Below are 24,565 nucleotides of genomic sequence, written 5' to 3'. Positions count from 1 at the left end.
TTTTTTGGTAATCCATCAAGTCTTGCACTAAAGTGCACAGATATATTTTTGTGCTTCTGGTAAAGAAAAACAAACAAGTTGCTGTTTATTCATCTTTATCCGTTTCTTCACTTCCCTGTTTCCCCCCTCCCCCTCTCTTCTTTGAGTCGGTTGGATATTGGATTCTGAAATGTTTCTGTGTTATATTGATTTCTGCTTACTCCACAGAGCAAGCAGCTTACACGGCCTCAACTCCATAGTTTTTTTGTTTTGTTTTTCTTTTCTTTTTTTTTTCTGAATACATTTAGCTGCTTTTTCTTTTACTTATTCACCAGATTTCCTCTTTGTGGCCCAGAACTAAAAGCTTATGGAGGTGGTGGTGTCTGGAGGTAATGCTGTATTCATAATAAAATAAGATGCCGTATCAAATATTATAGCTCTGCACTGCTGTGCAAAAATAAAGATTAACTAACTAAACTAACTTACTTTTTAACAAAAGAACACAACTAATGTTGCATTGTCATTGAAGTGATATTCTGCCTTCAGTAGAAATGAAGCGTTCACTGCCAAAAACTGAGCGAAAAAGGTTCTGAAAAGCTTGTTATTGACATTGGCATTGCTCCCCAAGAGTAATTTAAAACATCATCAGTTCTGTTTTCAGCAACAAAAAAAAAAAAGAAAAACTGAAAGGCTACTTGTCTCCTTTGCTGCTTGAAACTGATTTGATTCTTCAGATTTGGATGGAATGAGCCTGAGAGGTTGAGCTAGAGAGATGTATTAATATCTTTAATCATGTGGGAACCGTCAGAAATAACATTAAAGTGACCAGAATTGTTTTAAACGAGGAGTGGAAGGCTGTAATCTTCCTTTAATGGATGCTTGCTGGAGCGTGAAATGCTCTCAGATCGTCCGTCATCATCACAGTCAGCCATAAATAAGCACAAAGAGCCGCTCTGATGAGATGTCCCGTCGATTTTTCGGCAGCAGGGAGCTCCGACAGATGCACAGTAAGGGATTCAGGTTTATCCGAAGAAGTCGAATGGCCGACCAACCGGCCGGCAGCTATATGTTGAATCAGCTTCCTGTGATCCGCTCGCTATGATTGGATTAAGCCATCATCCGCAGCAGATGATCCGATCCACCCGTCCGCCCACACAACAGCCTTCCACTTCCCTCCCTAGTATAAGCAGCTTTGAGAGACAATGGTATTATACCCTTCCCCACATGTCTTTCATTAACACAGACAGGGTCAGCCAGGTGGTTTGCAGGGCCATTCTGCTGCAGCACTTTGATCAGTACCAAGGACCTTTAGGGGTTCCTTCTAATCTTGGCTCTTTGGAAATCAGATTTAGAAAAATCTTTGCTGGCAAGTATGCAGAGTTTTGTTTGGTGATAAGGCACTGCTAATGGACAAGCATACAGTTGACATGAAAAAGTTTTGAGGTTACCTTTCACTTATTCTAAGAGAGTTATGATGATGGGATATTGGGTAGATCTTTGAAGACTTAGTTTCAAACTTGAAGTGATGTTCTCACAATTCCGGATGCATAGGATTTTACATGTAGGCTATAAAAACTGAATGCTATTTTCAATATACCAGGGCAACATTTAACACATACTTCCCCCCACCCTTACACAGACGTATGCAAACAACAAACTGGATCTCTCCTGGTTTCCTTTTAACATAACTTTCTTGTTGAACTCCTCCACTGATGTTAGGTTTCTAGAGTTTACCAGTTACAGCTGTCTTTAGAAGAGTCCTGAGACTTACTATTTGGTACCTAAGATGTTATATTCTAATGATTAACTTTAAAGTCTGTTGTTTCCCCATTTCTGTCGTGTTTTTTTTTTTTTTTTTACTAATATTATTTTAACAAATTTCTGACATACTGAACATGAAATAGGGAAGTCCTCTAAGTATCAATACAACTTCTAAGAGTCAGTGTTTATGTAGAATTATTAGAACAAATCTATAATTTTTTTAACACTTGAAAACCACAACTTATTTTTCACAGCTCACAACAAAGCAAAATAAGAAAAATGATGCCATATGAATACTGATGTGGAGCTCTATTTCCAAAACAAACTTTGTGTAATAACTTCTTTACATCCAGCTAGTTAATAATATAGTTCATTCATTGCAACTGAAAAGGAGGACAATGTCATGAAGATGGAGATTGCTTTCCCTTAGAAAGGTCCCCTTTTAAACGATAATCTTGCTATCATTCAGTCTTGGCACAGAAAACTGAATGAACAGATCCAGATTGTTTTCACTCCTGTTTAAAACCACTGATATCTGTAGATATTAGTACTACTAGAGCTCTTTTGACGTTATTATCATCTTTAATAGTTACCTCTTTTTTTATTCTATTTGTCATAAATTTCTCCTATTGGCGAATATTTGTCTGAATGTGAGCATTTATATTCCAAAAGACAACTTGTGATAAAAATAAGAGGCTACTGTTCAAGTAATTTTTTTAACTTAACTTTGTTTCAATTACTTCTTATTAAACAATGTCATTCTAATTTAGACATATAACCAGATGTATAGTGCATGGTAAAAAAAAAATATATATATATACCGTTATATATAATTCCATAATAAGAATTGTTATTATTATTAGTATTAATATCATTATTGTTGCTCTCACGATTATCTAACTACTCATCGACAAATACAATCCAGAGGGCTTCCTGTTATTATACAAATTACAAACACTGGCTTAGATACAGGTCAGGTTTTCCTAAATACTTAAAAATGTGTGATTAGTATGAACATTTAAAGTCTCTATAGCTTTTACATTATCTCTTTAAGTTGTTTCGGAATGACTCTAGTAATGGTTCCTGCATGCTGCTCATTTTAGCTTCATGCTCTCTGGTTAAAACCCCATGCTCTTCAATGGTGAGATTTTACAAATGTTAGTGTGTTTCTATTGTAATTTTTTTTTTCATATATTTTGATTAAAAGTTTATTAGCCACAGGATGCTCAGCTATAAGTTGAATGCAAGTTGTACCATGAGTCACTGTGTGGTTTCTTTCTCACTGTAGAACAGCTATAGAGCCCTGAATATTGCATTCCATGCTGCAGTCTTTACAGTGTTTCTAGAGTGAATTATTTCCACAGTATTGATGTGATTAGGTCTATGCTTACCTCCTGCTGGCGAGCTGCTAACTATGGAATGGACATCCTAAACATGACCTACTGCACATTTCATGATGCCTGCCTCCGTTCAACAAGCAAGAAATGATCTCTACTGCTGAGGGAAAGAAGAGGCTGAAAAAAGTTGCACAAATATATATCTATATATCTATACATATAAATACATATTTTAGAGACAAACTCAGGTGTCTCTCTTGTGGTTTGAGGATCACACAATGTGTGACTTGTCCAGTTTCTGAAGAAAACAGCAGCTTATACAGGGAGGCTGCATGTTACTATTCTCTACAGCTCCAACAACGAGTGGTGTTTGGTGATTCTGAGCGTGCTCTGTGAGCCTTCAGCTGAAGGCCTCCACTTTCGTGGCCTCAGCTCCAGAAAATCCCCCTGAACCAGTGGAGAGCTTCAGGTACAGCAGGTCCCAGTGGGTGAGAGGAGGATGAGTATGAAGACGGTGGAGGGAAAGACAAATGGACAGAGGTAAGATGAAGAAAGAAGAGAAAGGGAGATTGGCTGGAGAGAAGGAATAGGATGAGGAGGGTGTGTAGTTCTGCAATAAAGGTGGAAAATGAGGGGGGAAAAAAGAAAAAAAGGCTAGGAATAGGAGAGATTGAGTAAGGATGACAAGCATGAGGATATAAGGTCATGAAAGTGAGCTGAACATGAGGAAGGGCAATACAAGGAGCAGAGTAAAGCAAGGGAAGTGGCAGATGAGTCGAGAGGATAAGCTATTCTGCCAGCAGGGGGCACTAGACTCATCCTTCATTACACCATCTGTTACACATTTGGCAGCTGACCCAAACAGTAAAACACCATCACGCCCACCCCCCCACCTACACACACACACACACACACACACACACACATCACACACACACATACACACACACACATACACACACACACACTTTGGACCTCCTCTGCTGTTCATTTGCAGCAACACATGGACATATGACCCCTGTCTATTCACCCCTGTGTGTCAGCATGCATGGAGGTCTTTCACAGGTTACTAATATCAACAAGCTGATGGGATTCATCAGCTGATCAAGGCCCTCTATCCAGCCATGCTCCTCTATGGCGCCATCTGCCTGTAGAGCTAGATGTGAGTCTGCTGATATAACCATTCAAATGAGTCAGTGATTTCTACTTTACCTGCAACTGGATGGATGGATGGATGGATGGATGGATGGATGGATGGATGGATGGATGGATGGATGGATGGATGGATGGATGGATGGATGGATGGCAAAAAGAAATAAAAAGAAACAGAATTATATTTCAGTTAACTGTTTAGATTGCACTGTCAAACATGAAAAAAAAAAAAAGATTTTTAACCTGGATTTAAAAGAACTTAGATTCTCAGTACTTTTACCTCAAATCAGCACAAAAAATGAATTATGCTTCCCTATTTTTGGTCCTGGGCACATAGAGTAGACTTGCACCAAAAGTCTGTATTTGCATAATGTAGGCATGTTTTGGTGCTCAGCCATTCGGGAATTTGTAGATTAACAAAAGTATTTTAAATTGTATTCTTTGCGATAAATGTAAGGATATTAGAAGTAGGCTGATGTACTCTACATTTGTACTTTTTCTGAGGACCCGAGCAGCAGTAGTCTGGATCAGCTGTCAAATCAGCATTTCAGGTGATGAAAATACTGTCTGACCTAAAGATGCGTTTTCTAATAATACTGCCACCTGTGGTCAAAACATAGAACTGCACTCTGTTGTTCATTCTCATACTGTAGCTAGTGTTCATACAGTACTTGACAGTGTTTGTATTTTTTATTTATTTTTTTTAGTTTTATCACCTTACATGTAGTTCCATTTGGTGTCTGAGTTGAGCTGGATGATGGTCACTTCTGAGTATTCACTAAATCCATCTTTAATATAACACATTGATTCTTTGCTAGATTTGACCCATTTAACAGGGGCGCTCTTCACACCACATTTAAAGAACAGTGCAAAACTTTTGACCCAAAGTACAGTGAGGGAAAAAAAAGCTACTGTAGTCCTAAACTACTGAGGTGTGACTCTCCTCATCAAACAATGTTTTAGTCATAAAGGGTCAAATAAAAAGGCTGTTTTGAACATACATTTCAGTAAAAACGTACAATTTTCTGTTGAAGATAAAATCACGCATGATTTTTTTCATCTGTTCATTTTCTACAGAGGTGTTTAATTTTTGCTGTTTAGTTCCACCCCTAAAAATTTTATACTCACTACCCTATTTTAAAACCTACATAGAAAAGATCATTGGGCATCATGGTTACAAAGCTTTAACCTTTTGGAGCATATTTTTTCAGTAGAGGGGATATTTTTCCATATATAGATTTGACATAGGTTGAATGTGGATACTAACACATTAGTGTCATTACTGCCATGCACATTCATCATCCTGGGATGTAAGGCCAGAAGTAACACACACACACCTCAGGCTCACAGCGGTGTGATGGTCACCTCCCCTGCAGCAGAACGGTCTTTACTCCCCTAGAGAACAGCAAAGTCACAACTCAACAACCTTTCTCTATGGTTCCTCTACTTCTTTTCTCTCCTTCCCTGCTGCCTCCTGCGAAGCTTGTTAAGCTTGTTAGCTTCAGCGGGTGTTCCTCCATCTCTGGAGACCAAGGGGGAGGACAGCAGAGGACCACAGCTGTCCTGCCAGATGTGCGTCCATAGTGTCACTCTGCAGCCAGTTGGTCTGGTGTTTGTAGTGGCATGATGCCGCCTCTGTCAAGCTCAAAAGAATCTTTTTGCATTTATCTTTATCCATTTATCAGAGAGTATTAGTTGTATTTTTTCTATTAATCCTAATCATCTAAAGACCATGTTTGAGTAAAGCTAGATGCAAATATAGTACTGTGGTCCATTAGAGTCTGTGCGTGTGTAACTGGTTATGTCTGAGTGCGTGTTAGGCTTGCACTGCCTACATTGTGGCTGTGGTGCTGCAAAAAATCACTTTCACTGAAGGCTGCTGCCAGCCCGGCCCAGCTAAGGCTCCAGGTGCAGAAAAGGCGCTGGTGAGAAATTAGGTTCACATGCGTTCTAGGGGAAAACTCATTATCCATGCGCATAAATAACCTTTTTCATTCTCTGATGGCCCCTCTGTTTTCTTGGGTTTCTGCTTTGCCTTTTTGTTTTCACTAGCGGGTTAGTGTAAGTTGGTGGGTTGATTTTATTTTAAAATTTAATGAACCCTTTTCTGTCGGCTGCCTGACTTTTTCTATTTGGCTTCTGTTTTCCTGGCGCTTGACACAGGACCGCTGAGGCGTCCGGCCAAACATCCTTCTCGCTGGTGACGATTCTCAGTCATCCAGGTCATAGTCATTCCGAAAAAGTAAAAAAAAAAAACAATCCAATGGACTTTGTTTCCAAGTTTATTCAAAGTTTATTTATCCAGGAAGCTTTTTCGACATTTTGAATTGAAAATGATTCCTGGAGGGAAAGCGCAACTTCTTCAAACTTTGAAACAAAGTCCAGTGGATTGTTTTATTAACTTTCTTATAAAACGTCCTTCTTGTTGTGGAATCATTCGATTGAACCCCATGGCCTAAAATGCATCTTGGCTGATGTGAGCGCAGACATTGATTTTATTGATTTGGGGGGTCCTTGCAGAGACCGCACCCCAGCCGCATTCAGTGTGAGCCCCTGGTTTGTGTCAGGATTCATGTTCAGTTTGCTTGTGTGCAGTTTTGATCCTCAAGTATGTTACCATTCTGACAGTGAGTTGTTTTCCTTTTTGCAGTTTGTCCTGCTCGGGTTTAGTCCAAGTTGTATTCATTTGTCCTTACTGAAAGAAATCAGAACCTTTATATAAGAGGTTATATTGTCTTTACTGAGTATAGATTAGTTGCTTAAGGCCTCGTTACGACTCTTTCTTTTTGAACTGATATCCAGAAATCTATATCTTTTTGTTTTCTTCACTGTCTCTGTGTATATGTTAATGCATGAGCTTACTGTTACTCTGGTATTGAAAATCTATCCCCAGAAAAGAGAGAAAAGAGCCTTTTTTTTCTCTGTCGATAGAAGCTACAACCTTTGCCATTCATCATTGTCATTAGAGCATCTGAAGAAAAGGCATTATTGTATTTACTAGCCCTCTTTGCGTGCATCGTGGCTCTGTTTTTATCCGGAGGAGGAATGGATTTGGCAGTGATGCAGCAGCTCCTCTCTCCTTAGAGTTTGACCTAATTGTGGGCTCTTTCGACCGACTGCTGAGTTTGTTTTCGTAGTCCTCAAAGCTAATATCTGTGTAGAGCTCATTACAGCACAAAACTATTGGGCCATATGCAAGAATGCACTTTGACATAAAAATAATATAATTGTAATTAAAAGGATGATTTTTGACACAAAACAGGAATTTTCCCTTCCTTATATTGAATATAAAGTTTTTTTTTTCGGCACATAGATCACGAAATAACAGTTTGGATCACTTTTGCCATTTACTCGGAAATTCTTTGTTATTTTATTTATTTAGAGCTTTAGATTCTTTAATATAAAAATAAGTCTTCCCCATAATTTACATGCCTGTTCTATATTATATTCAAAGTAGGTTAATATTTTGTGAGACACAATGTTAAACCCGACGTTGTTTATTTGTAAGGGGATATTAGATACTGTAACTCGTTTTACCCTGCAGAAGACAACTGGACATCCCTAGGGTTAAAAAAAGACATGATTATCTTCATTCTTAGCTTAGACAACTTTCTCCTTTAAGTAATTTCCAAGTCTAATCTCAGTTTTTGAGGAACAAATCAACTTTTATCGCTTTGCACCACCAGTGTATGGAGGAGGGGCCCGGCCGACCAGGCTGTGATTGACAGATTAATTGGAAGAGACACAAACATGGAGCGAGATCACAATTTTTTGAAAATTAATAGGTTATACAGTTAATAAAACATAGATGGCCTAACAGTATATGAATGTCAATGATCCTTAAATGTCAAACTTTCCACTTTACCAGGAAATAATGTAAATCTTGAATTTAATAAAATGCGATGAACTTGGAAGTTTTCTTTTACCTTCTTTTTTTTTGTGTTTTTTACATCATACATATTGTTAAAAAAATATACAGGAGATCCTATGTATTTATGGTGCATTGTTTTAATGTGACAAGTCTTTTATGCTCTTTATGGTAACTAACATTACCTTATTAACTTATCTTTGAATCCTAATTGGAACTTGTATCTTAAGAGTTGAATCAAGTGTCAAATATTTGCTGTTGAGGTTTTGTAGTAATGCAAAAAAAAAAAAAACTGTAAGTCTAAAAGTGGGAGGATTCCATCCTCCCTGGAAGAAGTGATTAAAGGTGGTCTATATGGGGAGTGTGATTTAGAGTACTGCTCGTGTGATCTGGGAACGTTGCATGTACCCTGTTCGATCCCCACATCCTACAATCTGAGCTCCTGAGCAAAACCCTTAACCCCACACTGTTTTTCTAATTCCAATACAAACACAAGGAATTGTGTGACAGTTTGCTAGTAACGGACAATTTTGTTAGATTTCCTGTTATGCTTCCACAGAGCCCTGTTTCATCACTTAGAAGCCTTTATATACCGGTACTTGAATTCTTTTTTGAATCAGAGATAAGGGCCAAATTGAAAAAAAAGAAAAATTCTGAAATCTGTCAGCAACTGAGCACAAAACGTTTGTAAAACCAGCCAGATTTCTAAGGAAACGTCTGAAAGGCCTTTAGAAAGCATGGACCACTCTTAATCAAAACCATACTAAAGCTTCTAAGAAAATAATTCTCATCTAAAGAAAAAAAAATGGAAAAAATAAAAAATGCAGCAGTAGTTTTGCACACAAGTGTAACCTGCATTTTCAGTTTGACTGTCATTAGAGACAAAATCAATAAAGTTATCATCCTTAACCGGTCGCCTGACATTATAACCGAATGCTTCTGAAGCTTGCTCACCTCCATGAACGTTAATCAATAAAACTCTGACTCAGTCACTATTTCTCTCAAGTTTTCAGCCTAAAGCATGAGTCATTACACAAACCACCGACACACACAGCAGGATATCGCCTGGCCTCCGCACTTTGGCTAACAGTGGAAGCTGAAGAGGAGGTGTTCAGACTAAAAAGACCAGGCTGGCAGGGGTTGGCATGGAGACCTTTGTGAAGACAGCCCTCGCAATTCGTTTCCATCTCCTCTTCTTTGCAGAACACAAAAATACTTTTTTTTTTCTTTTTTATGTTTCCACTTTAAAAACTGGTAGAGCTGAAAAAGCTCAAAGAGATCAGACAGAAAGGTGTGAGCTGCAGCCCCACCACCCAGACCTGCTGTCTGTCTTTGAATGGAGTCCCACGGCTCAGCCCGGTGTCTGGCTTCCCTCGTCTTGGTGGTTTAGCCTCAGCGCACATTCATAGACACTGAAGCCAGGAGTGGTGTTGTGTGGGGCCTGCATCTTGTAATAATGGTCACTCACATATGAGAAGAAGCTGCTTAATGAACGTCCTGTGGTCCATTTCTGCTCATTTGACTCTGGGGCTGGAGAAGAACGAGACGCATCAGGCAGAAGCAGCTGTAGGTCTAACCCTGAGTGTGTGCAAATAATGACCCCAACAGTACTGATGAATATATATTACAAATTTCTGCAACATTTCATGATTAACCACCAAAAAGTCGATAATTTACGTTTTTTACCCAAAAAAGCAAAAATTGGTTAAAACGACATTGTAAAGATGACATGATTTACATCCCAACATTTGGTTTACAAGTAAAAGGTCTATTATTGGACTAAAGTGGGAAAAAATCAGACCAACCTAACACTGCCCAAATTTCAACTAATAGTTCTGGACTAAATCAAGACTGTAAGAGACCAACCAGATTTAGCCTAACATCTAACATCTAAATGACGTCTGGAGTTTGGGGGGTTTTCTGTTTAGCTATTAGACCAGTGTAACAGATGTGCCAAGAGGACATCTTGAAAAGCTGCCTGATCCACGTCAGTGTTGACCCCTTTTTGATGTAGAGGAGCCGCTGGGTCATTCTGGATAGCAAATTAGATGTCATATCCAGGATCTCATTTCTTAGGTCATTATCTTTGAATCACAGCCATATGTAAAGATTTGAAGGGAGACAGAGGCTATTTTGTGTCATTATAAAAATGAGCAAAATGTGGGGTTCATCAAACCTTCATGCTTGGTTTGCTTTTTATTCAGCATTATTATTCTATCGATGGTCCTCCTAGTTTAGCTTATAGAACGTTACACAGTATCTTAATGTATAAAGTACTATAACATCTTACAAGTTTATGAGCTACTTCATAATCATATTCACAGTATTAGTTAGTTGCTGGTTAAGAAGTTCCTCCAGATTAAAGTCAGAGCTGTCAATCTTCTAGCAACAATTTAAATGCAGTTTGCCCAACATGCTAGATGACAATGACAGAAGAAACAGACACTTAGAAGGCTTATGATAAAGAATAATCAATTATAGTTTGTCCCTCTTTAACCATATCACACTCTATCCGTACGTTTTTTTTTTTTACTTTTTACTAATGTAAATTTCAAAGTTGTGCTGTAACACAGCTCAGTGCTACTTTAAATGCAAAAAAAAAAAAAAGATATTTTCAGGCCTAAGATAATAGCTCGGGGCTTTCTAGTTTAAGGCATACTTGTTGTTCATCTTTTCCTCTACATTTTTATTATTCTTTTTTTAAGTCAGCATAAACATTAGGAAAACCCCAAAGCAACCTTACTATAACAGAAAAAAAAAATCAACAGAAGATGCAGCTTCTGTCATTAAAAGAGGAAGGGTAGTCTGAGCAGTCTTAGCTTTGGTGTCTTCTGTTTTAAGTCTCGCTCTCACAACCCCACCTGCTTTCAAGGAGCCCACCCACTCTGCAGGGATGTGTTATAATGAACTCTGCTGCCAGTGTGATTCAGAACAGAAAGATTATATAAGGAAGGCTTCATTCTGTATGTTAAACTCCTCAAACATGGTCTGATAATGACTTCATTCCTTCTGTGATTACCACAGGGGATAATAAAATAAACCTTAAATCATCTTCCAGTTTTTTCCCCCCGCTTTCCATCTGTAATGTCTCTCTGTCTGTCTGACTACTGAGTGACTTAGAAAAGGGGAAATAATTTAAAATGGGTAGTGAGCAATTGAAAGTGATTGGGTCAAAAAATGAGAAAGAAGAAAAAGTGGAGAACTGAGAGAGCAAAACACTTAAGAGAGGAAAATCGACTTTGAAAAATGAGAACGATGGAGCGCTGGGTCAGAGCTTCAGCAATAAAGTGAAAAGAAAGATAAAAGATTCAGCCTTGGCAAGGGAAACCGAGGCAGTTTCCTGAGAGCTCTTCAGCCCGGTGGACACATCCAGCCTCCTGCTCCTCTCTCCCACAGCCATTTAACTGATTTAATTCTCCAAAATGGAGTCTCTCTGTCAGTCTGAGCGGCTTTTTTTCCCAGCTGTCACAATTGAGACTCTCTTCTCAGCCTCTTCCGTAGTAAATCTGTTTAACAGCACCACATAAAGATGACATAAATTCAAAGGATGAGTTGTGTCAAACAGCACAACAAACAGGCTAGAACCTCATAAAGAAAGCAGGGTTGTCAGATACAGGGTAATGAGCTAATCTCAACCCATGATGCAACACAGAGAGATGGTCTTCATATATGTCACAATAAAAGCCTGCTATTATACGCCTTCTGGAGCACTCTTAACAATGATGTTTACCTCTACATTCAAAATCATTTCTAAAATGTTTATGCCTCTAATATAGATATTGCACACTTACTCTGAATAGCTTTTGAAAGGCTGCAGTAATAATGATATAGTATGTTTTTATAACCATAATCCACATAAGCCTTTTTTTGCACACATGACCAGAGGATCTCTGCTATAGAATGGATTTTCAAAATTTTAATCAATAGCCCACAATAATCTTTACTGCCTGAAATGATTTACAATAATATTTTCAAGAAATGTTTTGCAGTCAGATATATCAGTCAGATATATTCTAAAGTAGATTAATTTGTAATTCACTCAGCGATTCAGAAATGGTAAAGCTTTGGGTCTAATATCTAAATTGAGAAACTAAGCACAATTCAGCATTTTTCTAACCCACTAGAAGTTAGGAAAAACCCCACCAAAAGAAATCAGTACATGCAGAAAATGTCTCACCAGGCATTGATGGTATAGATCTGTCACCTTGGCAAGGGAGTGGCTCGAAGCAAATTAGTGAAAGCAGTCCACAACAGAGCTGGCAAAAATCAGAAAGTATAATCAGAAAGGCGGCATATAAATGTATCTCTTTTATTATTCAGCCCATTCACGAAGTAAACTTTCCTTTTTTTTTAATCCCTGAATAAAATCTTTAATAATCTTTGTTTTTATTTATTTTTTTATATTATTTATCTGAAACTGCTGAAACTGTCGAGTCAAAATTTGGTGACTTAATTTGCTTCTGTAGTGGACAAGCTTTGCTCTACAAAACATAAAGGAATCTGGCGAAATTTCAGGTAATTAGTCTGAGTCAGTGGTCTCTTACCCACCATCATGTAGCACTTTATTAGGAACAGGTAATCAAAAACAGCTCCTGGGAAACATTTAGCAAACCACAATTTATGGTCATAAACATCACTTCAGACCTTACTGTGCAGAAAAGGAGGCTTGTCTTTACCCTATTCCAGAGGCATCATCCACTTACTTCCCCACGTATGAGTGACCGTTGCAAGCTGAAAATGAGGATTCTACTCATATGGAGTAGAATAGAGAGGAGTGCTGGTGCCTATCTCCAGCTGTCTATCGGCAAGGGGCGGGGCACACCCTGGATAGGTCGCCAGTCTATCGCAGGGCAACACAGAGAAACACACACACACAGGACAAACAATTATTGGCACACACTCACACCTAAGGAGAATTTAGAGAAGCCAATTAACCTAACATTTTTTGGACTGTGAGAGGAAACCGGAGTACCCAGAGAGAACCCATGCATGCACAGGGAGAACATGCAAACTCTCTGCAGAAAGACCCCAGGAATCAAACCCGGAACCTTCTTGCTGCAAGGCTGCAGTGCTACAAACACCAACACTGAGCACCAGAGTTAGATAATGTTGCTTTAATTCAGTGATGAGTTATTATGCCTAAGCTTGGGTTAGGCATAGGTGTGAATTCAGTTTAGATTAGGGTAAGGGACTTGGTCTTGGTTAGGCCATATAAAATCAATGTAACATAACTGTCTTTTCATTTCTTATTCACTTCACTCCACATTTCTTTACATTTCTGTTTTTGTGGTCCAAGGAGTTCAACTCCCACAGGTGTCATACAGAACTCACAATACATAACTTTAAGCAAAGACACTGGAAATTCTTTAAGAACCACTTTAAACCAAGGCTAGCTTGAAAGAGAAAGATATAAACCCACTGGGTGAGAAAAAAAATGTTGTCAAAGCATTTTGCTCGATATGAAGACAGTGTGTAAGGAGCTCACAATGAAAAAGTAGATAACATCATAGCAATTGTCCTTAACACTTCAGGTGGAGAGTGCTCTATCTGCAAAGTTATAAACATTCCACCTTCACTACTAATTATTTAAAAAATGTCAAACAGAACTTTTTTCCACAACAGTTAACAGAAAAAAACTCTCTGAAATACGTACAATTTCCTTTTCCTGATAAGAATACAACCTATTGTATCAACAACAAAACACAAACAAAGGTTATCGATGAGAAAACCACATTTTATGGGTAACCTACATCACTTCAATATACACTATTTTTTTCAAAATTTTTCAAAAAGTCATTCAGTTTAAGCAAGTGCAGTTTCGTTTTAAAGAAAAAATTGGCTACTTACAGTAAATTTGGATAATGTGCTAATTACAGATATTTAATGAAATTGCATAAGCAATAATCAAAGCTGTGATGACATTAAATGTGCTAATCATAGACCTTTAACAGCCTTTTAAGTTCCCTAACAGCTAAAGTCCTTACCTTATTTTGAAGTTCTGCAACCAAAAGTCAGTCAGCTCAGGTAAAAAAATAAAAATAAAAAAAGAAAATAACACATACAACACTATAGTGACTTTTAGATAAAAAAACAAAAAAAAGTTACTAATTGAAAATCCCAATTTCCAGATTTAAACCACAAAAAAATAACACAATTCACTACCCTCTATACTATGTCCCCTTTTGGTTCATCGGTATATGAAGATAGTAGCTTGAAGTTACAGATGCTGTTGTGTCAGTGAGAGAACACAGAAGGTGTCTTCAGGCCAGCTCACACTGATTTAAACTTAACTGAGAAAGTATTGAATCAGTTCTTCATAGTAATTTGATTTAGCTTGTTCACACAAGTGTTCTGTTATTTGAATGATACCCTCATGACTGATTCAACTCTAAGTAAGGTTTGGCATGCCAGTAAAATAATTAGGGATATTTTCTGACATAAAGAATGTATCCAGTTGATTTACTGATCCACCTTTATTCCAACAATTACCTATCATAAACCTAATTTTATATAAATTAGTACATGACTAAAGTAAGAAAGCACAAGATTTAAGCCCCTGGAACAGACTTTCAGTAAGCTCTACCTGCTCCTTTCCAGAATAAGGTGCTGTTTACATGGTCTAAAGGGCTGGTTATACTCCTGCAGCAGGGTGTTGCAGAGAGCTTGTCTCAGGTATGATGCAGCTATTTTTGTTTTATGCCAAAGTTTGAAGCACGGTCTGTGCTATGTTACTCCATGCCACAATGCAAGAGGGACAATCACAAACTAGCAGTGGTTCTAAATACGGCCGAGGCGGTGAGGAAGTGAAAAAACGCAAGGTACAAGTTTTTGCGGCAACGGAGGAACATGAGGGTAAAAAAGGTGGGGATCCAGGTGGAAAAAGGGTCCCAGCCTTTTCGCGCACCTCGCGCTTCATGAGACGCTTTTGGTCATATAAACAAAACAAGCCGGTAAGGGACCAAAGAGGAAATATGCATAGGGTAGAGCGGATGTAGATTTGACCAATCAGAGGCCTCCTTGTCTGTGGGCACTGTCTGCGGTCACCTACAATTTTGGAGAGGTGCAGCAGACTATCTGCGGAAGGGGCGGGGCGTATCTGCGTTAACTGCGACACACATGCAGACGACCTGGTTTCTGAGTATAATAGTATATCAGCTTTAAGTCAGTCTGGCTAGCAAGGCTAGGTCCAGGGAGCTCTAGATAGACACTCAAATGGCCTTTTTCCATTGGTATCAATTATTCACCTCTTTTTGGTTTGTCTTAACGATTCTCTATATGGCTGGTTTTCCATTGCAATTAATTACAGCTGCAATGTGGACGGAGACTTTACAGTAAAGCGGTCCCATCATCAATCTATGATATAAGCACAAGGCTGAAGTCACATTTAAACAGTTACTAAAATAGTGGTTGTTCCATGTAACTTTTCCTAATGGAATAGCCTAAAAAGTGTGTTGAGCCAATTTGAAATTTGCTGATTTAGTGGTTATGGGAAGTGCCATAAATCCTTTCTTTATGGCCCGAGAACAGTTTCTACCCTTAATGAGGACCTGCAGATTGTTGCTTTTTTTAAACTGAAGTCTGATTTTAGTATCCCATCTACAGTATTTCCTAGGCAACCTAATCTTAGAAAAGTCCAAGACAATGGATGGACAGATGGACGGACGGCACCAAACCTGCTTTTATCGTCTTAAGGATAAATGATGACAACTTTAAAATCCTGATTTAAATCTAATGAATACATTTATTGTTAATGTTTCTTTTGTTTTGATGTGGATTGCTACTTTTTGACCTCCTGTTTGAAATATTTCCTTGTCAACATTTACCATTATCACGTCTGATGAAATTCATAATCTTTAAACGAACACCAAACAAAAGAGCAGACAGCTTCAATACTGGCAGCATACAAATCAGTTCAGGGTACAGCATAATTGTAAAGCGTCCTTGAAGGAGGAACACATATTCATCGTTTTTAACAGCTCTTATTAAAGCATGGTATTGCATTTAGAAAATGTTTTATGTATTTTGTGAGGAGAAAGGAAAGAGTAGAGGCACTAGACAGATGCGTGTCTGATAAGAAATTTTCCTCTCATAATCTACAAAAACGCCAAACTGCTTGCATATTTATGTTTACAAGGAAAAGATTTGACCTTTGTCTTTACCCTGTCTGATGTTAGATTTCTCTTTACCATTCAAGGATTTTAAGTCATTTTGGACCTGCTTTTGTGGAATAAATTAAATTCACAGGTCTCCCCTGATTAAAATGTTTCCTTTTTTAAAGGCCAGCCTGAGTTCTAAATATTTTTCTGTTTATTTGCTCTTTGTACAGAAAAAAATGATTATCACTCTAAGTCGTCTAAGCATTTTGTTCATTTAATGAGAAAACAATACGGAGCATACATGTTTTTATCCATCCGTCTATATTCTAACACCTGTCCATCGGGATCAATGCTATTACTGCCTATATCTAGCAGTATACCAACATGCAACCAGTCCATCAAAGGGGAACACATACACGTAAAATCACACACACTCAAACTTAATGATACTGTACATCAATTAACCCAATATATATGTTTTGGAACTGTGGGGAAAAAAAACACAGGTATTTTATTCAAACTCAGCTTGTTCTTGGCTTAAGAACTTTATGTAGCATTTAAAGCAAAACATATTGAATAAAGATTTTTGAACTTAGAGACGAGTAAACCTTTTACGTTTTTCAGATATTTTGTGGATTTCTCATGCTGTGTTGTTGTAGGCTCAATAAAAAAATCAAAGCCGTTGCCTTTTTTCCTTCTGTGGAGCAAAATATCAATCTTGACAGTGCTTGCAATAGTATAACACAATTGAAGTAAATGAACATTAAGCAACTTCGAGGAATCTTTAAAAAAAAGCTTGTTATTTGTAAAAGTGTACTGATATGTCAAAGAGGAACAGAGAGGCATATATTCACTCCTGATATGTTGTTCAGCTGTCCAGTCTAGATATTTTCTAATGATCTGGAGTAATGAGGTGTTAGACTATAAAGACTCCAGAAGAGTCACATTGTTAAAAGCCAAAAGTTAAAAATGCATTGGCTCCTCTAAACGGGTTGTTTTTAATACTTCTAATGTTGCTGGTGACCTCACTTTTTCACACTCTAGACATATAAGTCCAACTTGTTTCAAGTGAGTTGAAGTCAGTCAGGAATGTGGTTTGTCATAGATCCTGTTTGGGGATGATATGGTTCTGTTGCCATCTTGAGGCCAAAGAAATCTGCATGTTATGGTGCAGTTTGTAGCTAAATGTGGAGGAGCCTAAAAAATACAGCTCTTCTAAATCTGAGAAAACAGTTCTCCAGTTCTATGTCTTGTGTTAAACAAGCAGAAAGAAATAATCAATAAATTGACATATGTCAAAGTTAATATGACATGGATTTCCCTGCAGGACTGCACAAGGTTTGCTTGTTTAAGTAACAATTGACTATTGCTGGGAAATAGCAATTCTTATTCCTACAATTGAATTATTTACTTTTACTCATATTTTATTACATCAGATAAGCTTAATGAAAATGTCCTTTGCTATAAGATCTCCTGGAACAAATTTGTTTTGCCATTTAAAATGAGTCCTAATGAAAGATCGAAGACCCTTATGTTGTGCACATTTAACACGTGTCTGATCTGAATCCTGCAGCTCATCAGAACCTTTAACTACCGGCCAAACATCAGCAGTCTCATTTCTTATTCTCCCTGTAAATATTAGTCTACGCTAAAATTGCACACAGCATGTGCCTGGGAGCTCTGTGCAACCTGGCTCTGATTCAACTCTGTTGTGACCCACTTCCCAGGATCAATGACATGTGGAGGTGGAAGAAAAGGAAAGAGGGGAGTGGGGTGGTGGAGAGATGGAAGGTTTTACAAACATGCTTAGTGGGAGGTAACCTCTGGAGCAGGTAGTGTGGAGGAGGTGGTAAATGAGGACAACGTCCAACCGCTGGTTTTCTTTCTTAACAGATGCTGGAGCAATGGGAGAGGGAAGGAGGCGGGAGGGTGAGGCAGCAATTCTCAAGAGGGGAGAGATTGAAATGCAAGAGGAGAAATAAGTTATAAAAGATGGAAGGAATGGATTACATGACGGTTGTAGCCTTGAAAAGTAAAGTGTCAGATCTGGGTTTTGCGAATTTCACATCCCTCCCTAAAATGCGGCCTCACTCGTATGCGTAAAGTAATGCATGGTCACAACAGCTACAACCCCTGCTGATTTCCTGTAAGTGTGAGTGTGTATTTCTTCGTGTCTTTAATGTAACCCGGGTCATAAGCTGAAGGTAACGAAACACCGACAGAATTGAAATAACTTCCAAGAAACAATGGAGCTTTCTGATGAAAAAGACTGAGCAGTTTGGTGACTAACCCTTATAGAAGCAAGGACTCTATTTTGTTTATGCAGTTTAGTTTTTTCTTTGACAGAAAATTACACTCAAAAGAAGTAAAACTAGAGAAAATATCCAATGAATACACATGTGGGGATTTAGGCAGGAGAGTGTGTGCGTATGAATAAATAGGTCTGTGTAATAATGGACACATGTTCCATAATATATACCTTCATATTTACTGAAGTGTATCTTTATCTTTAAAATATTATATATCTTCCTACACTTGTCAGAGCCTAAGTAGATGGTACCTTTGCTGAAGTCACCTCTGCTGTGATTAATCTTAACTTTACGTTCAATTGTGTTAGAGCATTACTTTTATTTCTCTATGTTAACAACTCATTGCATGCTTGATTAGATGCACAATTAAATATTTAATATAAATCAAATTTCACTCCTTAAAAAAAGCTCTCTCTCAGGTAAATTTACCAGATGGATGGGTTACACTACTAGAGTTACTGATACCTTTTTGGAATATACCATTACATTTAGCCTACTGTGACATTATTTCCCCTCAGTAGACTGAGGTCCATCAGGACCAAAATCTTCTGCTACAAAAGCAATAAGAAAGCCTGAGTTTTTGGCACTTTCCTGTTTATTTTTCATATAATATCATATCATTGTTTTGGTATATATTAATATTGGCTATTGAGCTTTTATCCTATAAAGGGTTGCACTGTTTTATCCTAATCTCAGAGCATCTGCTTATTTCAAATTAATTTATTTCTGAAAGGTGTATGTTTTCTACCTTATCACTAAAGCAAATCCACCGCACATCTAAAACATTTTACATTGTGTTTTGATTTCTAATTTTTCTGATACTTTGCAGATTATTAAAAAAAGCACAGGTTACTTTAAAAAAAATCACATATTCATTAAATTCAAATGTTACTTCGCAAAGCTTAATTTTTGTCTTCCCATATTTTACAGGTTACAGGGAGTTACAGATTAACTTCAAAGATTTTAAATGTCCTTTTCAGATAACTTACAGGTTGCTGCCATCTGAAAATGTATTTTTTCAAAAATTATACAGGCTTTGTTCCCAAAACTTAACAATTTAGCTTTAAAAGATCATCTTACTGTAATGCACTTTGTTACATTGATATTTTATTAACTTAACAGATTTTTTTCTCAAAATTTACAAGCAATGTTTTAGATTAAGGTTACAAACTATTTATTTTCTGGAAGTTATTGATACCTTCACAAAAAGAAATATAGAATTATGCAATAATAACTATAATGATTATGATAAGGCTGTCTTGCCTGAGTTATCTCTGAAACTACTTAGACTACCGGTACTTAGAAAGTAATATGGAGCTTCTAAAAGCAAAACATTGTTGTCTGCCATTTACAAATTTATTTGCAATTTTCTGTGCAGTTTAGAGCTTTTGTAGGGTTTGTTTTTGTCCTCTGTTGTTGATGTTTGTATATAGCAAAACATTACCAAAACCAAAGAGCAACATCCTGCCTACTTTAACAATAACAAAGGCGTAGAAGTAGGTTACCCATTTTATTTAATTTCATTTTCAAATCTTTTAAGTGATGAGCCTATTTTCACCATTTTATGCTCCCCCACTAATGTAATGGGGTAAAAAAAACTCCAGACAAACTTTTTTATTATTTTGTTTTACTACATTTGATTTAGGATAGTGTGATATTAGGGCAGTATTTGTACATGTCTTCAATGGTCTCTGAGTTTATTAAGTATTATTGTGGCTCTGCAAGCTGCTGCAGAATTAAAAACAGCATATTTTTTTTTAAACAAACACGTTTTATAAATCTTTCTTTTTGATCATTTTTTTTCCCTCAATGGTGAGAAGTTTTGCATGGAAATGTGTGCAACGTTCCGTTACCAGAGGTGTAAGACGTTCGTATCTATCCTCTTATAGGTGGAGCGTCGTCGAGCACCAGACCGGAGAGGGGGGCTGGACAAATCAGACTGCCTTAAGACAAAACTAAAGACACAAAGAGCATCTTAAGCTTCCATTTTTTCCCTCCTCCAGATTACAAAATGAAAACAAGTACTCAAGCTTTTTTCTCTGTCCTAATGTTTCTATTTTTTTTTGCATCTTCCTCCTCGCCTGTGGTTGTGAACTACTTTTTTATTCCACGTTTCACTTTTTTTGGCAAAAATTCACGAGGAGGAGAAAGACATTGGAAAAAAAAAGATGAAAGACACTTTTTTTTTTGAAAGAGAAAATGACCTGAATAACAAGAAACTAATTATCTTTGGTTTTGAGGCATGTCCTTGATAGGTCATTTTTTTAAGCGGAGTTGATTTTTTTTTTATTTTTTTTTTTGCAGCTTTTTTCTCTTTGTGGATGATACTGAAGCCTAAGAGGAGAGATCACAGTGGATTAAACAGAAAATATTCTCCTACAGGCCTTTGTTGCTCATTTCCTTGTTATTTCTGCAGCTACTTTTTCTCTGTGAGCTGTACTTTTGCATCATTTTGTTCAGAGCCACTTTTTTTTTACTTTGTTTTTCAGATTTTTGCTGCCCAGGTGCCTGTTGTATGTTAAATGACAGTCAGGATTCGGAGGACAGGGTGACTGGCAGATAATCAGCCAACACGCCTTCTCACACAGTCCAGTTGAAACTCTGGCAGGAATTGTTTCAGAAACTTGATTTCTTCTGGCCTCCATTGACACTACTGCCATTGGACATTTAGGCATAGTCAAAGGAACACTTTCAGACTCTTACAGCTGTTTAAAAAAAAAAAAAACAAGGAAATCAGTTCTCACTGTGTATTTGACATAGAGGTAGAAAAAGTGTGTATTGTACCAGGCTTTACAGAAACATTGGAAGCTGTGGAGTTAGAAAAACGTTTGAATAAATCAGAATTCTCCTTTGCAAAGGTGCTGCATCATTTGTAAAGGTCAGAAATTGTTGTGTAGATTTTCCAATACAAACAAACTACTAAGAATAACAGATGTTTTCAACTGTTCTATCGAAGTCTGTCTTAACTTAACTCATTAGTACAAAGTTGTTTTTTTTTTTACCATACTAGTGTAAAAGGTGGCTTTGTTGTTACACTATGAAACACCTCTATCAGAGCATCATCACTTTGCAATGACAGAGAAAAAAGAATATTTTCATTTGGGTCATGAAATGAACCCCTTATAGACCAAAAACTAATTAAAACTCCTGAGTTACTTTTCTGTCTGCCTTATTAATGACAAAACTCCTGAGCTTTAACTTGAGTAAAAAGTGATATGATCTCATTGCCCCATATCCTTACTGTTTTGTTTGAAAAGACACTGTGTTTATTTAAAATAGAGAATATTGGTAACAAAAAACAAAAAAAACAGAGCTCTTATAATTTATGTAATTTATAAACCTAGTTTGCAACCCCTTTCACCCATTAATGGCTCTTTAGAAATACAACTCAGTGTTTAAAACCCCAACCTGACACAATATATGAAAGTTGTTTTTGTAATGTTTATAAATATAAAAATCTAATTTGATGCTTAAAGAGCACCCAAACACAACTGTTGCTTTTAAATGTGTTTCTTTTGTGGAAAAACATAAGAACTGCAAAACGTTTCTAAGAAACACATCAGTTAAATTGCAGCTATATTGCCTCTTGGGTATTTATTTTTTATTCTGAACCTGACTTAAATAAAAAACTATATGTTAAATCATATAAAATATATAAGCAAAGGAGACAAATTTAATAATAATCAGATAACTATTAAATAGCTTATCTGGCTGGGACTCCAAAACATTAGCTCTACATATGCAAATGCATATTTGAACAATTATATGCCAAAATAATTGCCAAACAAATTGATTTCATTTGGTATTTTACTTTTATTTATTCAGTTGGTTTATGATTCATCTAGCTTTGGAGACTGCTTTCCAATGATGTGTTTCTTTTGATTAAACAAAAATGTTACCAAAGTTAATCATTTTAAAACAACTTGGCAATTTCAAAACAGGCTTAAATTGGAGGCAACCACACATTTGCTCAGTTTTTCTAGTTTCGACACCTCCCTACAGTAGGAGTCTTTGTCATTTCAGTGAGTTCACACTAGAACAACCTGTAGTTGCAGTTTTAGTTTCTAAGCATGTTTATCATGATTGAAATGGCCAAAGACTAAACCTAAACAAAATAACAGCCTCTAATGACCCAGGAGAACAACACATGGGTCTTTGTTTTAACTCTTACTCTAAATGTACTGAGGGGGATAGGCTTCAAGGTGTGTAAAAACACCAATACTCCATCTAGAGATTGCTCTGGTGCAAGCTGACAGAACTGACCATGACTCCGGGGTGTCAAACGATTTTCTAGGAAACTGACCAACCCCGTTGCTTTTTGTTCGGTGGTTGCCGTGGGCCGGATTACTGAACATTTTTACAGGCAACTTGGCAATTTATGAATTATGTTTTCTTCTTGAATAGTTTTTTTGGAACAATGGTGTACAGTCATCAATACTCCCCTCCTTCTAAATTCTGCTGTTATAGCATATATTAAGCCAGAAATCTCCTCTTCCCTTTTCTCTGATAACCTTTATTAACAATTTACATATACAATTTAAATGCTTCAACAAGCCAGACAGTTTTAATTATTTTTGACTGCTCATGAAACCCCTAAACTCCAAGCTGTTATTCAGCTCTAATCTTTTACTTTTTGTTGCAGTGAATTATGTGTAGGACTTGGTTGGTTTGACTCGCATAGTAACAGACAATTGGTCATTGATCAAAGGTTTGGTATTTGTAAGTTCAACAGTGCGTTCAGTTTGAATTATACCAGTATATTTATGAGATATAGAGCTGTAAAACGGTGAAACAGTGTGTGAGTTTGAATATTTGTAGTTATTACTGGTTTGCTCTAGGAATCAAACCGAGCAGCCTGGTCTCCTGCTGCCGTTCCTGTGAATGTACTTTGTATCCAGAGGTTTTTATTACAATAAACAAGTGCTGTCACTGATGATTATGTGTTTCAGGTTCTGCTTCTTTGCAGTTTTCTGTTATTTTCTTAATGGAAACACCAGTTATGATCACATATTTTACTTACATAAATAATGGGAGCAAAACCAAAAGTGTTGAGTCTCTATTTTTGTTGATTGTATTAAAAATGTGCAAACTTGTTTGCACTCGCAGAGCAAATCTTTCAGAAATGTGCAATGGTTTCCATATGCAATACAGCAGATGCCATGTTGTCTTGTATGTGCAGTTTAGTTCTCCTTATTTAGAATCTCTGAAGATCAGGCCATTATTTATTGACAGGACTATCTAAGTTTGAAAAAAAAAAAGATGTGGGGACAGGTTGAAATAAAGTTATTTTTCATCTGATAATGATGGATGGCAAAACCTTCTATAAATTCTTCCTTTTCCTTCCTCTTGAGAAATTCTAGCTTTAACTTTGAATCAAAAGTAATGTTTTCTCTTTGATCATTGGTCACTCTACATTATCGATAGTCCTGCGGGCCTGTTCAGCTCACCTGACAGCTTTTCTTTAAGGCTTAGATCTGTTATGAAGCTGAAAGGTTGATTTTAAATAAGGGAAAATAAATCTACACTCATTCAGCCATATAACCAATATTATCCCGTTTACAGATTGCCTATTTTCAGTTTAAATACTACCATAAATGGAATCTAAAATATCCTACCTTATCCTTTAATATCCTACCTTATCTTCTTTAAAGGGTCCTTTTTTTCAAGAACTTTTAAAGAAACAGTTAAACCCAAGCCTTCATTACCTTATTTCTATAAACTATTTTAGTTTAGAAGAGTTACAAAGAAAAATAAAAGGGGAAACAGAATTTAATGATTCCTTAATATTTGTTCTCTGTTGAACTTTAGCTAGGTTTTTTTTATTTATTAAAGTATAAAAACGGAGTTCATAGCTTCACAGTCTCAGAAAAAAAGAAAAAACAATCTTTTAATCCTTCATAGATCCGTATTTCGTACAGCAATTTATATATAACAGATTTAAACCTGGGTCCAGTTAAATAGCTTCTTTTTTTTTTCAAAAGCAGTATAGCTGCAGTGGCAGATTTATTCTTTTGAGGGATCTGAATGCCATAGTGTTGGACTGTAGTTAACCAGGTGTGCTTT

General features: G+C 36.9%; 1 protein-coding gene across 4 annotated transcripts in view; it reads left to right on the top strand.

Annotated features, from left to right (window-relative positions):
* The window catches only part of LOC107087816 (protocadherin-1-like), a 207,966-nt gene that overhangs the window by 133,949 nt on the left and 49,452 nt on the right, over positions 1 to 24,565 (top strand). For 2 of the 4 annotated variants that reach the window (XM_015379619.1, XM_015379611.1), the window contains exon 5: positions 20,392 to 21,479. The exons of the other annotated variants lie outside the window; for them this stretch is intronic. In XM_015379619.1, coding sequence (XP_015235105.1) covers positions 20,392 to 20,450 — 59 coding nt within the window. In that variant the 3' untranslated portion in view covers positions 20,451 to 21,479. Of the gene's footprint in view, positions 1 to 20,391; positions 21,480 to 24,565 lie in introns of those variants that run through there. 4 annotated transcript variants of the gene reach the window in all.

This window comes from Cyprinodon variegatus, unplaced genomic scaffold (genome assembly GCF_000732505.1).
Source record: "Cyprinodon variegatus isolate N-32 unplaced genomic scaffold, C_variegatus-1.0 Scaffold10, whole genome shotgun sequence".
NCBI classification, from domain to species: domain Eukaryota; kingdom Metazoa; phylum Chordata; class Actinopteri; order Cyprinodontiformes; family Cyprinodontidae; genus Cyprinodon; species Cyprinodon variegatus.
Note: the sequence above shows the minus strand (reverse complement) of the source record. Positions and strands in the feature narration are given on the sequence as shown.